General features: G+C 45.9%; 1 protein-coding gene across 1 annotated transcript in view; it reads left to right on the top strand.

Annotated features, from left to right (window-relative positions):
- Positions 1 to 19,359, top strand: part of XYLT1 (xylosyltransferase 1) — a 339,162-nt gene that overhangs the window by 207,810 nt on the left and 111,993 nt on the right. The window contains exon 4 of the mRNA XM_060260787.1: positions 15,073 to 15,245. Within this exon, the coding sequence (XP_060116770.1) occupies positions 15,073 to 15,245 (173 nt within the window). The remainder of the gene's footprint in view (positions 1 to 15,072; positions 15,246 to 19,359) is intronic.

Genomic DNA, 19,359 nt, shown 5'->3' with positions numbered 1-19,359 from the left:
AAAGGGGGAGCGGGGAGAGCACGGGAAGTGAAAACGGGCAGCAGGGAGAGCAGAAAAGGTGAAAATGGGCAGCAGGAAAAGCGGGACAGGTGGAAACAGGTGTCAGGGAGAGATGGAGAGGCAAAAATGGGTGATGGGGGGTGCAAGAGAGGCAAAAATGGGTGGTGGGGGAGCACGGGCAGTAAAAACAGGTGGTGGGGAGAGCAGAAGAGGCGAAAACAGGTGGCAGGGGGAGCAAGAGAGGCAAAGAAGGGTGGCGGGGGAGCAGGGGAAGCAAAAACGGGTTGCAGGGAGAGGGAGAGGTGAAAAAGGGTGGCAGGGGAACAGGGGAAGTGAAAACAGGTACCAAGGAGAGCGAGAGAGGCAAAAACAGGTGGCGGGGGAGCAGGGAAGTGAGAACGGGTGGAAGGAAGAATGAGAGAGGCGAAAACAGGTGGCAGGGGAGCTGGGGAAGTGAAAATGGGCGGCGTAGATAGCAGGAGAGGCGAAAACCGGCGACAGCATGTGTGCCCAGAGGGAGTGCTCTGAGTGCCGCCTCTGGCACAAGTACCAAAGGTTCGCCACCAGGGCCCTATGGGAATCGGTCTCCATAGGGAATAATGGAGTGCCCAGCAGGCATTTATTTCCCCCTTAGTATACACACACAAAAATCCCTATGGTACTCAGCCCACCCTTTCAGCCAACCAAAAGTGTTCTTATTTTATTAACCAATTAAATTTTATAGTCTTTAATTTTTTTTTCAGAGTAGATCCTGAAGAGTCTGCTAAAAACTAGCATACAGCAATAGGAACTAGAAGTCTTTCTTTTCACAGCAATAGAGACTTTTATATAGCATAGCGAAAGGAATCGTTCTGCGGTAAGGTGAGGAGGCTCTCATCCTTTTCTGTTTTCTTGTCATTTTGCTTCTTCACACTAATTCTGCCAATAAGTGAAAGCAGGTTCCGAATGCCTGTACAGGTAGCATCTGGATGGGAGGTTTCCACTCTTTGTGGAAGAAGTCTGGTACAATCTGCCTCCACTCAGTATGGAAGAACTTCAATACAATCTGTCTCTTTTAAGGTTGCATTCACTTCCTGCCCTGTTGCTTCTCACCCACGTGGTATTGGTTTGTGCTCATTAATTACTTAGACTTCAAATGTTGCAGGGTGGGGGAGGAAGACGACACTCATAAATTAGTGTAGTAAATCACGGAAGCAGTCAATTGAAATGCATTAGGGAGCTTCTGTTGAAAGAAAACTTAGGCATGTAAGATGGCTCAAACCTTGCTGCTGCGATCAACTCTCTAGGTCAGAGGTGTCAAACCCGTTTGTTACGAGCGCTGGATCTGACATAAATGAGACTTTGTTGGGCCGGGCCATGTTGGGCCAGGCCATGTTTGTTCCTATTTCAGATTAGGTAGTGGAGATATAAACTTTATAAAGGGCACAGACAAACCCAATTACATTTTTTTAAGTTAAAAATAATACAATGAAAACATTAGCACTCGGTCTTAAAGGTGCTTTCTTTGTATTTCGCCCATGGGATCCAGGGAACTGGGCAAAGGAAGCTCTGGGTCTTTCCTTCCTTCCCCAGGGGACCAGGAGAGGGAGGAGCCTCAGACAATAGAAGGAAGAGAGGCTTGGTTCAGTAGCTCTGCTGTGTGATTGAGAGAATCTGGCAAAACAAGCTCTGCCTCCTCCCCTTCCTCAGCCAATGGAGAAAATTAGAGGTTTGGTTTTGTGGCTCCTGTGTGATTGAGCAAGCCTTGCAAAGCAAGCTGTTATGCAGAAGGAAACAAGAGAGGGAGAAGGAAGCAGATGACAGCCAGTTGTTCAGGGGCCTGATAAGAACCCTCCGGGGGCCTGATTTGGCCATCGGGCCGCATATTTGACACCCTGTTCTAGGTAGCTCTGGCAAGCTATTGGATCTCATCAGCCAGCTTCCTTTCTTCCAGGTTTACTTTGAAGCAGGGCCTTTTTTTGAGACAGAATGCACAGGTGTGCAATTCCGGATGGCTTGGTGTCAGGTGTGGCCTAATATGCAAATGAGTCCCCACTGCATGATTTCTACAAAAAAAATCCCTGTGTGGACATCAGGGGGTGTGACCTGATATGCAAATGAGTTCCAGCTGGGCTTTGAAGGATTGTGATGAGGTTGGTGAAATGTTTCCTTTCCAGCATCCATTTGGCTAAGCTGCTTCAACAGCTGGGATGTTTGGGGAGAGTGTTTGGCGCAGATGTTTTAACTGTGTGGTGTTCATCAGTCTGCTGGTGGTTACAGTTGATAATGAGGATGTACCCACTATGCGATCATAATCTCATTAAACATATATAAAGGCTGCTCTGAAACTGAAAGGCAGCCGGCGAACTTGGCTTTGGCAGAACTCCACTGTATGCAGCTGAGCGGTATGATGTGCTGGATTGCGCTTGGCCCATTTTATACTAGTGATTTGCAGAATATGTTTCCTCCACATTCAAGAAACTTTGAGATATAGCTAGGTGGATCAAGCCCCCACAAATTGGAGAACCAGTTTGGGGTAGCAATTAAGAGCAGCAAACTCTCGTCACCCGGGAGAATCAGCTTTGATTCCCCACTCCTCCACATGCAGCTGCTGGGTGACCTTGGGTCAGCCACAGTTCTCTCAGAGCAGTTCTCTCAGAGCTCTTTCAGCCCCCCTCCCCCCACAGCACAGGGTGTCTGTTGCAGGGAGTGGAAGGGAAGGAGATTGTAAGCCACTCTGAGACTCTGGGTGAAGGGCAGGGTATAAATCCAAAGTTCCTTCTAAATCTGCACTTTGCATACAAAGGTTCCCTGGTTTACTCCCCAGCATCTCCAATTAAAACATATTTAGGAAGCTGAATTGGGACACATCTCTGCTCAAGAGCCTTCCTGAAGAACTGGCATCCGATGGAGTAGGCTGATGGAGCACTTCTCCGACAATGTTAGGCAGAATAAAGTTCAGTGGCATCTTTAAGAATAACAAAAGCAGTGGTCATTTTGTAAAAAAAAATAGGTGGTGGAGCTCATCCAGGGATTGTTATGTAGCTGCACATACTATTCAATGGCCAAGGAGGTGGAACTCTCAGAAAGGTTCAGAAGCTGTGCTCCTGTGAGCTCCCGCTGAATCTGAGGCCTGAACACCACTGGACTTGACCTTCATTCTGCTGCTTCAGGCCAACATGCCTACCCACCTGAATCTGTCTTGATGTAAGGCAGCTTTTTAAAAAATACATAATGTTTATTCAGAACCTGTACATACATAAAAAGGTAAAGGTAGTCCCCTGTGCAAGCACCAGTTGTTTCCGACTCTAGGGTGACGTTGCTTCCACAATGTTTTCATGGCAGACTTTTTACGGAGTGGTTTGCCATTGCCTTCCCCGGTCATCTACACTTTCCCCCCACCCAGCAAGCTGGGTATTCATTTGACCGACCTCGGAAGGATGGAAGGCTGAGTCAACCTTGAGCCGGCTACCTGAACCCAGCTTCCTCTGAGGTCGAACTCAGGTCATGAGCAGACTTTTGGACTGCAGTACTGCAGCTTTACCACTCTGTGCCACGGGGCTCTTGTCACATACATATCATTCCACAAAAAGGGGGGGGGGAGGAAAAGTCAAAGTATTCTGGGATGTGGAGTAAATGTTAACAGTAAAACTCATAAAAACAAAAACTTTTGCAGTCGAGGGCAATATCAACCAAGAAGAAGATATTGGATTTATATCCTGCCCTCCACTCCGAAGAGTCTCAGAGCAGCTCACAATCTCCTTTACCTTCCTCCCCCACAACAGACACCCTGTGAGGTGGGTGGGGCTGGAGAGGGCTCTCACAGCAGCTGCCCTTTCAAGGACAACCTCTGCCAGAGCTATGGCTGACCCAAGACCATGCTAGCAGGTGCAAGTGGAGGAGTGGGGAATCAAACCCGGTTCTCCCAGATAAGAATCTGCACACTTAACCACTACACCAGACTGGCTCTCCAGGTAGAATCAAGGCAGAGAAGGTCAACATTACATCCCAAGTTTGATCAGAAAGTTGATGTTTTGGAATCTACTCCATACCACAAGGGAAAGACCTCTACCACTCCCTCTTTCCCTGAAGTATCTGGGATCTGCCAACAAGAAAGAGAAAACAACTCCAGGTTCACATACAGATGTCAGCCAGCTTCTGATGATTAGATGACTTTTTTCATGTAGGTATCTGCTGTGTCATTTGTTGCATTTCTAACCCACCCTGCTTCCATCATGAAAGGGAAGGTGGCATACAGTGTAACTCTCCTAAGTAAAGACGGAAGACTTGCTTAGCTTCAGTTTCAGTGTTGCTACCTTGTGTTCTCTCCAGTGTACAAACATAATGGTGAAACAGGTTGGTAGGAGGTATTGTCTTCACTGTAGCCATTTTTCTCAACACAACAATAATGGAAATCTTTGCAGACAGGATCTGAATCTGGGTCATACTTATATTCCGGGGTTGTTGTTGTTGTTTGTAGCAGGATCTCCTTTGCATATTAGGCCACACACCCCTGATGTAGTCATTCCTTCTGGAGCTTACAGTAGACCCTGTACGAAGAGCCCTGTAAGCTCTTGGAGGATTGGCTACATCAGGGGTGTGTGGCTTAATAGGCAAAGGAGTTCCTGCTACAAAAAAAAATCCCTGCTTGTGTTTCTGCAGGTCTGAGGGTTATGAACATAAGAGAAGCCATGTTGAATCAGGCCAATGGCCCATCCAGTCCAACACTCTGTGTCACACAGTGGCCAATATATGTGTGTGTGTGTATATATACATGTGTGTGTGTGTGTGTGTGTGTATATATATATACACACACACACACATACTGTGGGTAATAGCCACCTCTGCTCCATATTTTTATCCAATCCCCTCTGTAATCTGTTGCAGTTCTTTGAGGGGGTGAACAAACATGTGGACAAAGGAAACCCAATAGATGTTGTTTACCTTGACTTCCAGAAAGCTTTTAATAAAGTTCCTCATCAAAAGCTCCTTAGAAAGCTCGAGAGTCATGGAGTAAAAGGACAGGTCCTCTTGTGGATCAAAAACTGGCTAATTAATAGGAAGCAGAGAGTGAATATAAATGGGCAGTCTTCGCAGTAGAGGACGGTAAGCAGTGGGGTGCCGCAGGGCTCAGTACTGGGTCCCATGCTCTTTAACTTGTTCGTAAATGATTTGGAGTTGGGAGTGAGCAGTGAAGTGGCCAAGTTTGCAGATGACACTAAATTGTTCAGGGTGGTGAGAACCAGAGAGGATTGTGAGGCACTCCAAAGGGATCTGTTGAGACTGGGTGAGCGGGTGTCAACATGGCAGATGAGGTTCAATGTGGCCAAGTGCAAAGTAATGCACATTGGGGCCAAGAATCCCTGCTACAAATACAAGTTGATGGAGTGTGAACTGGCGGAGACTGACCAAGAGAGAGATCTTGGGGTCGTGGTAACTCACTGAAAATGTCAAGACAGTGTGCGATTGCAATAAAAAAGGCCAACGCAATGCTGGGAATTATTAGGAAGGGAATTGAAAACAAATCAGCCAATATCACAATGCCCTGTATAGATCGATGGTGTGGTCTCATTTGGAATACTGTGTGCAATTCTGGTCACCGCACCTCAAAAAGGATATTATAGCATTGGAAAAAGCCCAGAAAAGGGCAACTAGAACAATTAAAGGGTTGGAACACTTTCCCTATGAAGAAAGGTTAAAACGCTTGGGGCTCTTTAGCTTGGAGAAACGTCGACTGCAGGGTGACATGATAGAGGTTTACAAGATAATGCATGGGATGGAAAAAATAGAGAAAGAAGTCCTTTTCTCCCTTTCTCACAATACAAGAACTCGTGGGCATTCAATGAAATTGCTGATCAGTCAGGTTAAAACAGATAAAAGGAAGTACTTCTTCACCCAAAGGGTGATTAACATGTGGAATTCACTGCCACAGGAGGTGGTGGCAGCTACAAGCATAGACAGCTTCAAGAGGGGGTTAGATAAAAATATGGAACAGAGGTCCATCAGTGGCTATTAGCCACAGTGTGTATATATATGTGTGTGTGCGTATATATATATAATTTTTTTGGCCACTGTGTGACACAGAGTGTTGGACTGGATGGGCCATTGGCCTGATCCAACATGGCTTCTCTTATGTTCTTAAAGCTGACTATGCTTGTAGCCACCACCAGCTCCTGTGGCAGTGAATTTCACATGTTAATCACATGTTGCTCACATGTCACCCCCTCTGGGATGCACAAAACTGCTAGGGGAGGGACGGTAGCACAGTGGTAGAGTATCTGCTTGGTAAGCAATAGGTCCCAGGTTCAATCCCCCGGCATCTCCAACTAAGTAGGTGTGAAAAACCTCAACTTGAGACTCTGGAGAGCCACTGCCAGTCTGAGTAGACAATACCAACTTTGATGGACCAAGGGTCTGATTCAGTATAAGGCAGCTTCATATGTTCATATGGTCATATTTTAAAGCCCTTGTAGTATAGAGAGTTATCCTGCGTTCTGTTCAGCTATGTGTAAACAGTAGGAGGTGATACGTATTGGTTACCAACTTACAGTGGATGTGTGAACTTAAAAGACTTGCAAAACAAAAGCCCAAAGGAAAGAGTGTCGTTTGAAACAAAACACCACTTTGATTACTGCCTTGTCTTCTAGCCAAGGCTATTGAGGAGGCTAGGGGTCACATGTCAAAATTAAAAGGGGGGGGGAGACACACCACATTTAAAGACCCTGAGACTTTTAAAAACAAACAACAATCCCGCATCTAATGAAACTGCATGAGATTATCTGTGATTCTACCAAAGGCAAAAAAAAAATGTATTGCATAGCTTGGAAAGATTCAATCCAAAAGCTGATTCAGGGTGAGTGGGTGGCTGTGATAGCAGGAGTAAAATGAGAAGCCGTTTTCTGCAGTTCTCGCTCAAACTGAGTGGCCCTTTGTTCCACGTGTTGTGTTGTTAACATCAATTATGCTAATTGTGTGAATAAGTGTCATTAAGGGTAACAAAAGGGTTGCAAAATTTAGACCCCTGTTGTGTGTGGCTTTTGGGAACGCAGCTGGCACCGTTTGTTTTCTATTCCATTTATTTGCACAATCTGAGCAAATAGCCTGTAGATTTGCACAGCAATGTCAGTCTCCTAATGCCCTCAAGCCATTTGTTCGAGGTGTGTGCCGATGCGCACAGTAGAGCTGTGTAAGCAAGCCAGGGCATACGGCATGTATTTACCAAAGCGTGCTGAGCAGCATGGGCTTCCAAGCTGGGAAGAATAACAGGTTTTTGCTTCTCGGGATGCATTTGGACGCCTGCTTTCTGTGCTAAGACTGGCATAAGGTTGGCATGGCTGGGCACTGGATGGAATCCACAGCCTAGCAGCAGAGGGCTCACCTGCAAGAGGAGAACTTGGGTTGATCTTTCATTTCCCTGGGGGAGAGACATGCCAGGGAGCAGAATACAGGAATTGCCTTCTCCTGCCTCCCCGCCAGCCCAGAGACCCCTGCAGTGCTTCTTTCATGCCCTTTTTAGACCCTTCTGAGGAGCCCCATGGTGCAGAGTGGTAAAGCTGCAGTACTGCAGTCCTAAGCTCTGCTCACAACCTGAGTTTGATCCTGACGGAAGCTGGGTTTAGGTAGCCAGCTCAAGGTTGACTCAACTGCAGTACCGTAGCCCAAGCTCATTTCACAACCTGAGTTCGATCCTGGCGGAAGCTGGGTTTAGGTAGCCGGCTCCAGGTTGACTTAACCTTCCACCGGTAGGTCGGTAAAATTAGTACCCAGCTTGCTGTGGGGAAAGGGTAGATGACTGGGGAAGGCAATGGCAAACCACCCCATAAAAAATATGTCAAGAAAACATTGTGATGTGACGTCACCCCCGAGTCGGAACTACCTTTACCTTTTTTAAGGTCGAATTGGTAATACAGTCATTACTCTTTACACCTTGGATTGTCTGAAAGGCCATCCCAACTGTCTATCATGTTTTGAAGCTTGCTTTCTTGGTTCTAGTTGTCTGGCGAGAGGCATAGATGTGTACACACATCAGCTCTATTGGTGTGTTCCATTGGCTGCTCATTGGTCAGGACTAGAGTTGCCAATCCCCTGGTGGGGCAGGGGATCACTGGTTTGGAGGCCCTCCCTTTGCTTCAGAGTTATCAGAAAGTGGGGGGGGGGGGGGAGAAAATGTCTGCTGGGCACTCCATTATACCCCATGGAGACTGATTTCATAGAGTTTAGTGGACAATTGATCTGTGAGTATCTGGGGTTCGGGGGGGGGGCTGTTTTTTGAGCTAGAGGCACCAAATCTTCAGCATTGCATCCAGTGCCTCTCCTCAAAACACCCTTCAAGTTTCAAAAAGTTTGCCCCAGGGGGTCCAATTCTATGAGCCCCAAAAGAAGGTGCCCCTATCCTTCATTATTTCCAATGGAGAGAAGGCATTTTAAAGGAACATGGTTCCTTTAAATGTGATGGCCAGAACTGCCTTCTGAATTCAGTTGCGCCTGCCACACCCTTGTTCCTGGTTCCACCCCCAAATTCTCCAGATATTTCTTGAGTTGGAAAAGGAAAGGAAAGGTCCCCTGTGCAAGCACCAGCCGTTTCCAACTCTGGGGTGACGTTGCTTTCACAACATTTTCATGGCAGACTTTTTTACGAGGTGGTTTGCCATTGCCTTCCCCAGTCATCTACACTTTCCCCCCAGCAGGCTGGGTACTCATTTTACCAACCTCGGAAGGATGGAAGGCTGAGTCAACCTCGAGCCGGCTACCTGAAAACCCAGGTTCCACCAGAGTTGGACCGGTCAACTAATGTTCCCTCTAAGCTGCAGAGTCTTGTGAGCAAAAAATTCTACTTTGTGAGCGACTGGCATTAAAGTTGTGAGCTGCTGCATAAATTAGTGTTCTCTGAGCTGACAAAATGTGTGATCTGCAGGCTAAAAATGTGTGAGCTAGCTCACGCTAACTCAGCTTAGAGGGAACATTGCTGCCAACCCTAGTTATGGCTGAGTTTGCAGCCCACCCACCCACCCAGTTCTGCTTCCTCCATTTTTCCCACCAAACATCAGAAAAGGGACATTTACAGTTCAGATACACAGTATTTGTATTATTGTTATTCCTTTTTTGCAATTATTATTAGCTGTAGTTACGGACTGCTTTTCAGCTGTAATGGCTCACAAGACAGTTTTACAATTAAAACATCATTATTTGCAATGAAATTTCTAATTTCCAAGATACTCAGAAAGCCCAAATGGGACACGGGTGCGTCTTGTAATTTGGGAACATTAAGTTCTGTCATTCTTGTTTTTCTCGGTATGTTCCCCTTGAGAGCAGGGAACTGAGGATGAGGAACTGAAGAAGCAGAGACTGTAAATAAAGACTTATTCCTTCCAGACTGGTTGATGCTTCTTTCTGATGAATCATTAGCAAAAAGTCCACCAGACACTTACACTTCTGCAGCCATCCATTCAAAACATGCCCAGCTGTTTGGGATATTTATTTGCCACTCAATATGCCATAGTCACCCTCTTCTTCTCCACGTGGAGCATTCAGTTCTCAAACTGGCATAGTTGTCCTGATAGCTGGGAGAAGATTTGATGTGAGCGTCAGACTTCCTCAGTTTGATTTTTAAAAGTTCAAGTTCAAACAAGAAGGCGGGAAAGAAAATGGATGCATTTGAAAACACATCCAGGACCAAGTGGTATCCCTCAAAAGATAAAGGTAGTTCCCTGTGCAAGCACCAGTCGTTTCCGACTCTGGGGTGATGTCGCATCATGACGTTTTCACGGCAGACTTTTTATGGGGTGGTTTGCCATTGCCTTTCCCAGTCATCTACGCTTTCCCCCCAGCAATCTGGGTACTCATTTTACCGACCTCGGAAGGATGGAAGGCTGAGTCAACCTTGGGCCGGCTACCTGAATCCAGTTTCTGCCAGGATCGAACTCAGGTTGTGAGCAGAGAGCTCAGACTGTAGTACTGCGGATTTACCACTCTGCGCCACGGGGCTCATGTGGTATTCCTTACCTTATATTTCAAAAAGTGTGGCTCCATTTTGCAAAGCACCTTAAGCTTGACTTCCAGGATTCCTGCTGCTAGATCACCATTGCAGGCGGATGTTTGCCTATGGTGTTACTGCCTGTAATCACTGTTACAGAGTTTCAAATGAGCAAGAGAGAAAGGGGGAGTCAGCCCTTAAAAGGAATGTCCTGCAAAATTTCTGGCACAGGTCTGATTTGTTGCTAGGATACAAGCACTGCTGCAAACAGAGCTCAGTGGCCCCCTTCCCTTGGCAGGAAGTTTTGCTATCTCCCACTACAGCTAGGGGAAGCTGAAGGGAGGAAGGTGGCTGAGCTTGGTTGGGTGCATATGGTTGCCAGCCTCCAGGTGGGGCCTGGAGATCTTCCACTTTTACAACTGATCTCCAGCTGACAGAGATCAGCTTCCCTGGAGAAATATACAAAATACACAGGCTCTGGTGTATTCAATGAAAAAGTATAAAGTATCACTGAAGAAAGCTACTCTTGTTCACAATAAGCATATTCATAAATATGCTCAATTATAAGATCATGCAACAATACAGAGTAATGTAACAACATTATAACAATAACTTATAACGTTTATAATAGCTTCCCTCATGGATTTCCATTACTGTTCCTTTAAGATTGCCCTGATTCAAATTTGTGTTGAAAAAGCCCAGCGCTATATGCTGAGGCTTTCTAATGTTCAAATGAGCATCCAAGCCTCAAATACTGTCCAGAATTCCATCTAACCCATTACAGGTGTGATGGTAATGAACGGGTTAACAAGAAAACTAAGGACGCATAGAGCCTGCGTCAGATGACCTGAGGGTGGGGGCCAGAGTGCTCGGAACTCTCAGAGGTGATTGACAGATAACCGCTGAGGGCAGTTAGTGTCTGACAGAGTCTGAGGGAGACTGCTGAAGAGAGCAGTTGGTCTGAGAAGGAGCTGAGACAGGAGCTGAAGAGAGTCTTCGAGAGAAGCAAAGCTCACTGTTCTCTCTACAAAGACAGCTACGGTGCTGTGTGTGACTAGAGAAGAGTCACAGTAAAAGACCTGAGAGGTCACAGACACAGAGACACTTCTCTTAAGAGCTAAAGAGGTGGTTGAGGGAAAGATGTGGGTCTTGAGGTCTGAGGGGCTGGGAGAAGAGACACCAGTCGACTTAAGGGACTTGGCACATTATACCCAAGAGGCCAACCTAGAATAGTGTTGGAGAGTGAAATCTATATGATCTGTGAAACCTGAGAGACCTAAGTGAACTAGATATTATAAAGCCTGAACTATGAAGAAACTGTTAACTGCTTAAGATACAATATAGCCCATGTATATATTTCCCATTCCCCAGTTGAAGACGGTGTGTGTACGTTAATAGATTTCTGTGGTTTACTTTAAAGTTCTCTGGTGCCAGTATATTGGGAAAGCTATCAAAGCTGCTGTGGTCCCCTCCCTACAAACTGAGTTTATATCCATCTGAAAGCAAAACAAAACCCCCGAAGAGACTAGTAGTGAGAAATCCATATTACACCCACCCCTCAAGTTCCATAGCCGTGAGGTAAAATTCAAGAGGAAGAATTGAGGCTGAAGAGGGGCTGGGGTAGCCATAAGCCGCATATAGAAGCGATCCAGTGAGACCGTGAGGCACGCTGTTATAACAGGACATGAAAGTTGAGGTCCACGGAATAAAAAAATCAAAACAAGAGAGAGTGGGGTAAAATGGGGCCGCTTTTCCTGAACTTTACGTGGTTTTGATAATGTAAGCCTGATCTCTCTTTGCAGTATTGTTTCCCAGTGCCCACAGAGAATAACTTTTCACCGAGATGAACACAAAGTTTAAGCCAGGTGCAGGGTTGGGGTATATACACAGAATTATGATCCAGTTTTTTGTTGATACCCTTAGCCAGATTGCAGATTGCAGATAGCAGATTGCAGGAGTATTTCCCATACACATTTCTTTTGTAGCAGGAACTCCTTTGCATATTAGGCCACACCCTCCTGGTGTAGCCAATCCTGGAGCTTACAAGGCTCTTCTTACAGGGCCTACTGTAATCTACTGGAGGATTGGCTACATCAGGGGTGTGTGGCCTAATAGGCAAAGGAGTTCCTTTGCCTAATTTGACGGGGATAGGTATCAGAAAATATTGAGAGCTAGAGTGTAGAAGAAAGAGGTGAGGAATCTAAACTCATGAGGATACAACAGGGTCCTTAATATACCCCACTGCCATAGAAGAAGACGACGAAGAAGAAGAATTGCAAATTTATACTCCGCCCTTCTCTCTGAATCAGAGACTCAGAATGGCTTACAATCTCCCATATCTTCTCCCCCCACACCAGACACCCTGTGAGATGGGTGGGGTTGAGAGGGCTCTCACAGCAGCTGCCCTTTCAAAGACAACCTCTGCCAGAACTAACCCAAGGCCATTCCAGCAGCTGCAAGTGGAGGAGTGGGGAATCAAACCCGGTTCTCCCAGATAAGAGTCCGCGAACTTAACTACTACACCAAACTGGCTACAACAGCTAAGGCGCTGAGGGGTTTTTTTTAGCAGGAACTCCTTTGCCTATTAGGCCACACACCCCTGGTGTAGCCAATCCTGGAGCTTACAAGGCTCTTCTTACAGGGCCTACTGTAAGCTACTGGAGGATTGGCTACACCAGGGGTGTGTGGCCTAATAGGCAAAGGAGTTCCTGCTAAAAAAAAAACCTCAGCGCCTTAGCTGTTGTAGCCAGTTTGGTGTAGTAGTTAAGTTCGCGGACTCTTATCTGGGAGAACCGGGTTTGATTCCCCACTCCTCCACTTGCAGCTGCTGGAATGGCCTTGGGTTAGTTCTGGCAGAGGTTGTCTTTGAAAGGGCAGCTGCTGTGAGAGCCCTCTCAACCCCACCCATCTCACAGGGTGTCTGGTGTGGGGGGAGAAGATATGGGAGATTGTAAGCCATTCTGAGTCTCTGATTCAGAGAGAAGGGCGGAGTATAAATTTGCAATTCTTCTTCTTCGTCGTCTTCTTCTATGGCAGTGGGGTATATTAAGGACCCTGTTGTATCCTCATGAGTTTAGATTCCTCACCTCTTTCTTCTACACTCTAGCTCTCAATATTTTCTGATACCTATCCCCGTCAAATTACTTCCCCTATTATTTCTGCATTTTGAGGTGTGTCGTGTTGAAATTTTGTTAGCACAATTCCCTAGATTTGCTATTTTGGGGCATCTGTCTTCCACTGCAGGTCTGTAAAAATTAAATCTCTTGATGGTGGTGAATGTATCAGGGCATTAGTACACCTAACATGTAAAAATTTGACACTTCAGTGCTAATATGCCATGTTGTGCATCGTAAAGTGTTGTTTCAGCATCCTCAGAGTAACACCACACAGCTAGTTTTGAATGGTTGATAGCAGATTGCAGGAGTATTTCCCATAAAGCTATGAGCAGTCGAAGGCCAAAAGGACAAGCAGAAAGAGAAATGCAGACTGCTTTCACACATTGTTGGATAATACAGTCTACGTGTATTATAGCAGGGATGACCAAAATGCTTAACCTAAGAGCCACATAGAATAAGCTTCAGATGTTTGAGAGCCACAGTACATGAACATCAGATGTTTGAGGGAAGGAAGGAAGGAAGGAAGGAAGGAAGGAAGGAAGGAAGGAAGGAAGGAAGGAAGGAAGGAAGGAAGGAAGGAAGGAAGGAAGGAAGGAAGGAAGGCAAATAGATGGGGGATGGAAGGAAGGAAGATGAGGGAGCGGTAGAAAGAAAGCTTTACCTTCAAATGCCTTCTCCAAGCCGGCTGGTGGGGTAGTGGGAGCTTTGAAAGCCACACAATACGTGTGAAAGAGCCACGTGTGGCTCCCGAACTGGAGTCTGGCCACCCCTGCACTATAGGAACTTTTTGCAAGTTAAATTTTCTCATGTGGAACAGGAAACTCCCAACGGGATTTTCTTATGTGAAACAGGAAAATTGTGAACAATTACTCTAGCGTGTTTGAGAGTACACTATCCAACACGTGTGAAAACAGCCTCAGTCTACTTTCAGCCTTGCCTGATGTGTCCATCCTGCTGCAAGGGGCAAGACCTATGAAGCTTCCTGCCCTCCTGTTCTCCCTCATACCTGAAGCAATGGTCTCCATTACATTGACTCATCTCACACCTTACTGGGGCGGGGGAGTAAAAGACATTCTATGGGGCCGATTTTGCACTCACCTTAGCCGCTCTCACATCGGTCTTCTCAATGCGGCGTCCTCCCAATTTCCCACTATTTGTGCCGGGGCTGCAGCAAACGTCGTGGTTTTTATGCAGCAAATGGAAACTGGTTTTTAGCAGTTTCCTTTTGCTGCACAAAAACCGCGATGTTTGCTGCAGCCCCGGTGCAAATGGTGGGAAATCGGGAGGACGCAGTGCTAAGAAGGCGGACGTGAGAGCGGCATAAGGGTGAGTTCGAAATTGGTCTGGGTTTTCTTCTTTTGGTCTTTTCTCTAATTGTAGCAATCTGAAGAAGGCCTTTTCTCAAATCGTAGCAATCTTGACTCACGAAAGCGCCGACCCTGCCACAAATGTCGTTAGTCTTTAAGGTACTCCTGGATTCTTTGCTCTTTCCTTCTGTAGCAACCCAGCTGATGTGCTCAAATAGAGCTTAGTCTAGGAGTACAAAGAAACCAATGCATGGGAGGGTTGCCTGCCCAAGCAGTTTCAAGACACATCAGACTGAAGAGCCCAGTGGATTCTCTTGAATGTTCCCTCTAAGCTGCAGAGTCTTGTGAGCAAAAATTCTACTTTGCAAGCTACTGGCATTAAAGCTGTGAGCTACTGCATAAATTAGTGTGCTCTGGGGCCACCCTTCCTGAGCTAAGATAAAAATATGTGAACTAGAGGCTAAAAATCTGTGAGCTAGCTCACGCCAACTCAGTTTAGAGGGAACACTGTCTAGAGGAGCCTTCCTTTATGTCTTCCAGCAGCCCTTTGTCTCTCGTTGACAGTTTTTTAACTGGGGTGGGGGGAGAGATCCACCTGCAAGATGTAATTGGAAGTGCAAGAGAGACACACACACTTCGCCGCACTGTGTCCACAAGCACTCCCGAGATGCCTTGACTGTCTTTTGTTTCCAAACAGGAAAAGCCAACAACAATGTTCAGTGGGATGAGGACTCCGTAGAGTACATGGCGGCCAACCCTGTCAGAATTGCTTTTGTCTTGGTTGTTCATGGCAGAGCTTCGCGGCAGCTGCAGCGCATGTTTAAGGCTATTTACCATAAAGACCATTTTTATTACATTCATGTTGACAAGGTAATATATCACTGGTTATAAATTGCCTGTCTCGGCATCTGTCTGTCTCCTCATCCTTGCTGCTTCCTCCCTCCCTCTTTGGATCTTTGCCGCATCCGTGATGGTGTTGCTTGTTGTGTTTTCCCCCCCCATATGTCAAAATGGCTTGGGCATTTAAGGGAGGGGCTGTGGCTTAGAGGTAGAGCACCTGCTTTGCATGCAGAAGGTGTCCGGTTCAGTCCCCCAGCACCTCCAGTTAAAAGGTTCTGGTTGGTAGTAGGCGACATAAAAGATCTCTAACCAGAGAGCTGCCTTCATGCTGACCTTGATAGTCCAGTGTTCTGACTCAATGTGAGACAGTTTGGGGCATTCAGACATTTCCTGCTGGGAGAGGTCCTTAGCTCAGGGATAGAGGTTATGCTTTGGATTGCAACGTCCCTAGATCCAATCATTCCCCACTTTGGGGCAAATGTAGAGATTGCTGAGTGGTAAAGCTGCAGTGCTGCAGTTAGAGCCCTCTGATCATGACCTGAGTTTGATTCCAGTGGAAGCTGGGTTCAGGTAGCCAGTTCCAGGTTGACTCAGCCTTCCATCCTTCCAAGGTTGGTAAAATGAGTACCCAGCTTCCTGGGGGGAAAGCGTAGATGACCAGGGAAAGCAATGGCAAACCACCCTGTAAAAAAAGTCTGTCGTGAAAACGATGTGAAAGCAACGTCACCCCAGAGTCAGAAATGACTGGTGCTTGCACAGGGGGACTGCCTTTACCTTTTTTAAAGATTGCTGAGGTGAGCAGACTTTTTTGATTGAGTGTGGCTGGTCAGGGGAGGGCAGGATATAAATCTGATAAAATAGATAAAATAAATAGGGTGATCCATGGATAGCTCAGAAATGGATCAGAAAAGTGCATCCAAACACGCACATCTGCCTCCGTCCTCTGGCATCTTCAAAGCACTCAAAAAGCTACCACTTTTAAAAGTGGTAGCAAATTTCCAAGCCACACACCAGTCACCCTCTTCGGCGTCTGGATGTGGAAGCGCTCAAGTGAGGCAGATTGGTGGTGTCATTCCACTCTAGGTACTACCGGTATTCTTAAAAAAAAAAAAAAACCTGCCCAGAGCGTATGAGCACATATGCACATGACTACTAAAAATGTATGGGGGAAAAGAAACCCAACATATGCCAGGGGAATGGTGCGCTACAGCTGTCTGCCCACGCCAAAGCGCCTCCCGTGCGGGATACAGGCACTTAGCAGGGAAGCGTGTGGATGGGCCATTTTGAGCCAGCCCTATTTGGGACACCTCCCATGCGCCGCAAGCTGCCGGTGGGGAACCAGCCTATAAGACCTAATTTGAAGGGTCTTAATTCAGTGGTGGAGTATTAGCTTAGCATGGAGATGGCCCCTGGTTCAAGCCCTGGCATCACCAGTTAAAAGGGTCAGGTGGCAGGTGATGTAAAAGCTGTCTCCCTGAGACCCCAGAGAGCAGCTGCCAGTCAGACAATGCTAGCCTTGATAGATTTGATTTATTTATTTTTATTTTAGTATATTTCTATTCTTCCCATTCCCCCTAGGGCTCAGGGCAGAGGACAACATATGATAAAACAATAAAATACAATAAAACATTTTATAAACAGAAAGCTCAACGGCACTCAACAGAAGAGTCCCCCTGAGCAGAAGGCAACTTCCCGCGTCTATTTGTGACTATATAGATTGAATCTTTCCGTCTCCTGATTTGTCTGTCGCCTGTCTGGTTAACGTGACTGTTGCATCTGTCCATGCCTTTCCGTTGTATTGTTATAGCAGCGGTAACCAGTAATCCATTTAGGGACTCTTATATATGAACTTAAAATGGCATAGCTGTCTCCAGATGAAATGAAAGAGTGTGTGACTGCATTCGGAAAGAAACCACAGTGAGGGGAGGGGTTGTGGCTCACTGGCAGATTAGCTTCTCAGCATGCAGAAGGACACAGGTTCAACCCCTGGTATCTCTCATTAAAGCTCAGGTAGTGGGTGAGGTGGAAGAGACCTCTGCTGGAGACTCTGGGAAGCCACTGCCCGTCTGAGTAGACCGATGGACCAGTAGGTGTCCATGTGTACAGACTGATTGTCATGAGAGCAGGCCAGAGTTCATGCACTCTCTCTCATCTCTCTTCATGGCAATGCTGAAATTGCAAACTAGGAAGATTTTGTTTGTTGCAGTGTCCAGATCGGGTGCTGTAACAAACTGCAGCTTGCCTCTCACTTACAAATTGCAATTAGGCCACAGTTTACCCCAGGGGTGGCTAAACTGTGGCTCAGGAGCCAGATGTGGCTCTTTCACACATATTGTTGTAGCTCTTGAATCCCCCACCACTCCATCAGCTGGCTTGGAGAAGGCATTTGTCTCTTTAAATCACTTCTCCAAGCAAGCAAGTCAGCAGCTTGGAGAACACATTTAAAGTTGCTTTCTTTCCACCTTTTTTAAAATCTTGTTTTAATTATATTATTTATTAAGAGAGAATTTTTGGATTACAGATATAAAAGAGAAGAAACATAATCCAAAAACTAAAAAGAAAATCTACAAACATTAAAATCTATTACAAACATAGAACCGCATGACTTAACTTATCAGAGAACATCATAACTCAATATGAGCACATCTTATAAAATATCAATAGTATAGATTAATCAAAAGAGAAGTAAAAGCTTTCCACCTCTTCCTCCCTGATCTATTTTCCTTCCTCCCTCCCTCCCTTCCTGTCTTGTGGCTCTCAAAACATCTGACATTCATGTTTCGCGACTCTCAGACATCTGACATTTATTCTATGTGGCTCTTCCGTTAAGCAAGTTTGGGCACCTCTGGTTTACCCAGTATGTAAGCTTGTTAGTTGATACATTTTCTAGGCCAGCTCACAAAACCTGGCCCCATTATTTTTTAAACAATTACCGTACATCTTGTACAGTATAAATTGACGAAACTCAGTATAGCTGTTTAACTAATATCTGACAAAAGGGAGCTTTGACTACTGAAAGCTTATACATGCCTCCAAAAAAAATAATAATAATGTTGATCTTTAAGGCACTTTGTCCTGGACTCAAATCTAGCTGTTCTACTGCAAGACTGAAATGCCTTCTCTCTGAAACTATTTATCTAATTACTTATATCCTTGCCCCTCTGTCCCTTCCCTCGCTTAGATCTCTTCATTAAAACGTACGTAACATGTCTTTACACATTGGTTACATCACTGGCCACCAGTGTCCCCTCCAAGTTGAGTTAGTGTGAGCTAGCTCACAGTTTTTTAGCCTCCCGCTCACACATTTTTGTCTTAGCTCAGGAAAAAATAACCCCAGAGCAAGCTAATTTATGCAGTAGCTCACAATGTAGAATTTTTGCTTCCAAGGCTCCGCGGCTTAGAGGGAGTATTGCTGGCCACATTTATGGCAGATACATTTGCCGTTCATTGATTAGTTCCAGTAATCCATAAACACCATCAGTAGTTGATTTTCTAACTAGGAAGAGGCCGTTATGATTGCTCCCTAGGAAAAAGAGGGATGTTTTTGTCCCTGGATATCTGGCAGCTTTCCCTTGTGTCTAGGCTGTTCTAATCTCTCTTCTGTCCTAGCTGTGTAACTTTCCAGATTGAACAGGAAGTGAAAGCTGGTAGTTAAACTACAATCTGTGTTAAGAGCAGGGTTTTTTTTTTAAGCAGGGACTGCTTTGCATATTAGGCCACACCCCTCTTCTGTAGCCAATTTTCCAAGAGCTTACATAGCTCTTAGTACAGGGCCTACTGTAAGCTCCAGGAGGATTGGCTACATCAGGGGTGTGTGGCCTAATATGCAGATGAGTTCCTGATACAAAAACAAAGCTCTGGTTAAGAGCCTGCCTTGGAGAAACTGTAGTAATGACTTCCTCATGAATGCGCCATGTCTTGAGACCTCCAATTTAACTTACAATGGAGGAGACTTATAGCAAGGCTGCTTACTGTGGGGTGGGGACTAGGTAGCACAGATGTGAGATAGATGTTCCCTAAAATAAGCTGCTGTGTACATGGAGCTTCACAGGGGTGGAATTCTAGTAGGAGCTCCAGGGGTGGAATTCTAGCAGGAGCTCCTTTGCATATTAGGCCACACACCCCTGATGGAGCCAATCCTCCA

The sequence above is a fragment of the Heteronotia binoei genome, chromosome 20 (assembly GCF_032191835.1).
Source record: "Heteronotia binoei isolate CCM8104 ecotype False Entrance Well chromosome 20, APGP_CSIRO_Hbin_v1, whole genome shotgun sequence".
NCBI lineage: Eukaryota > Metazoa > Chordata > Lepidosauria > Squamata > Gekkonidae > Heteronotia > Heteronotia binoei.
Note: the sequence above shows the minus strand (reverse complement) of the source record. Positions and strands in the feature narration are given on the sequence as shown.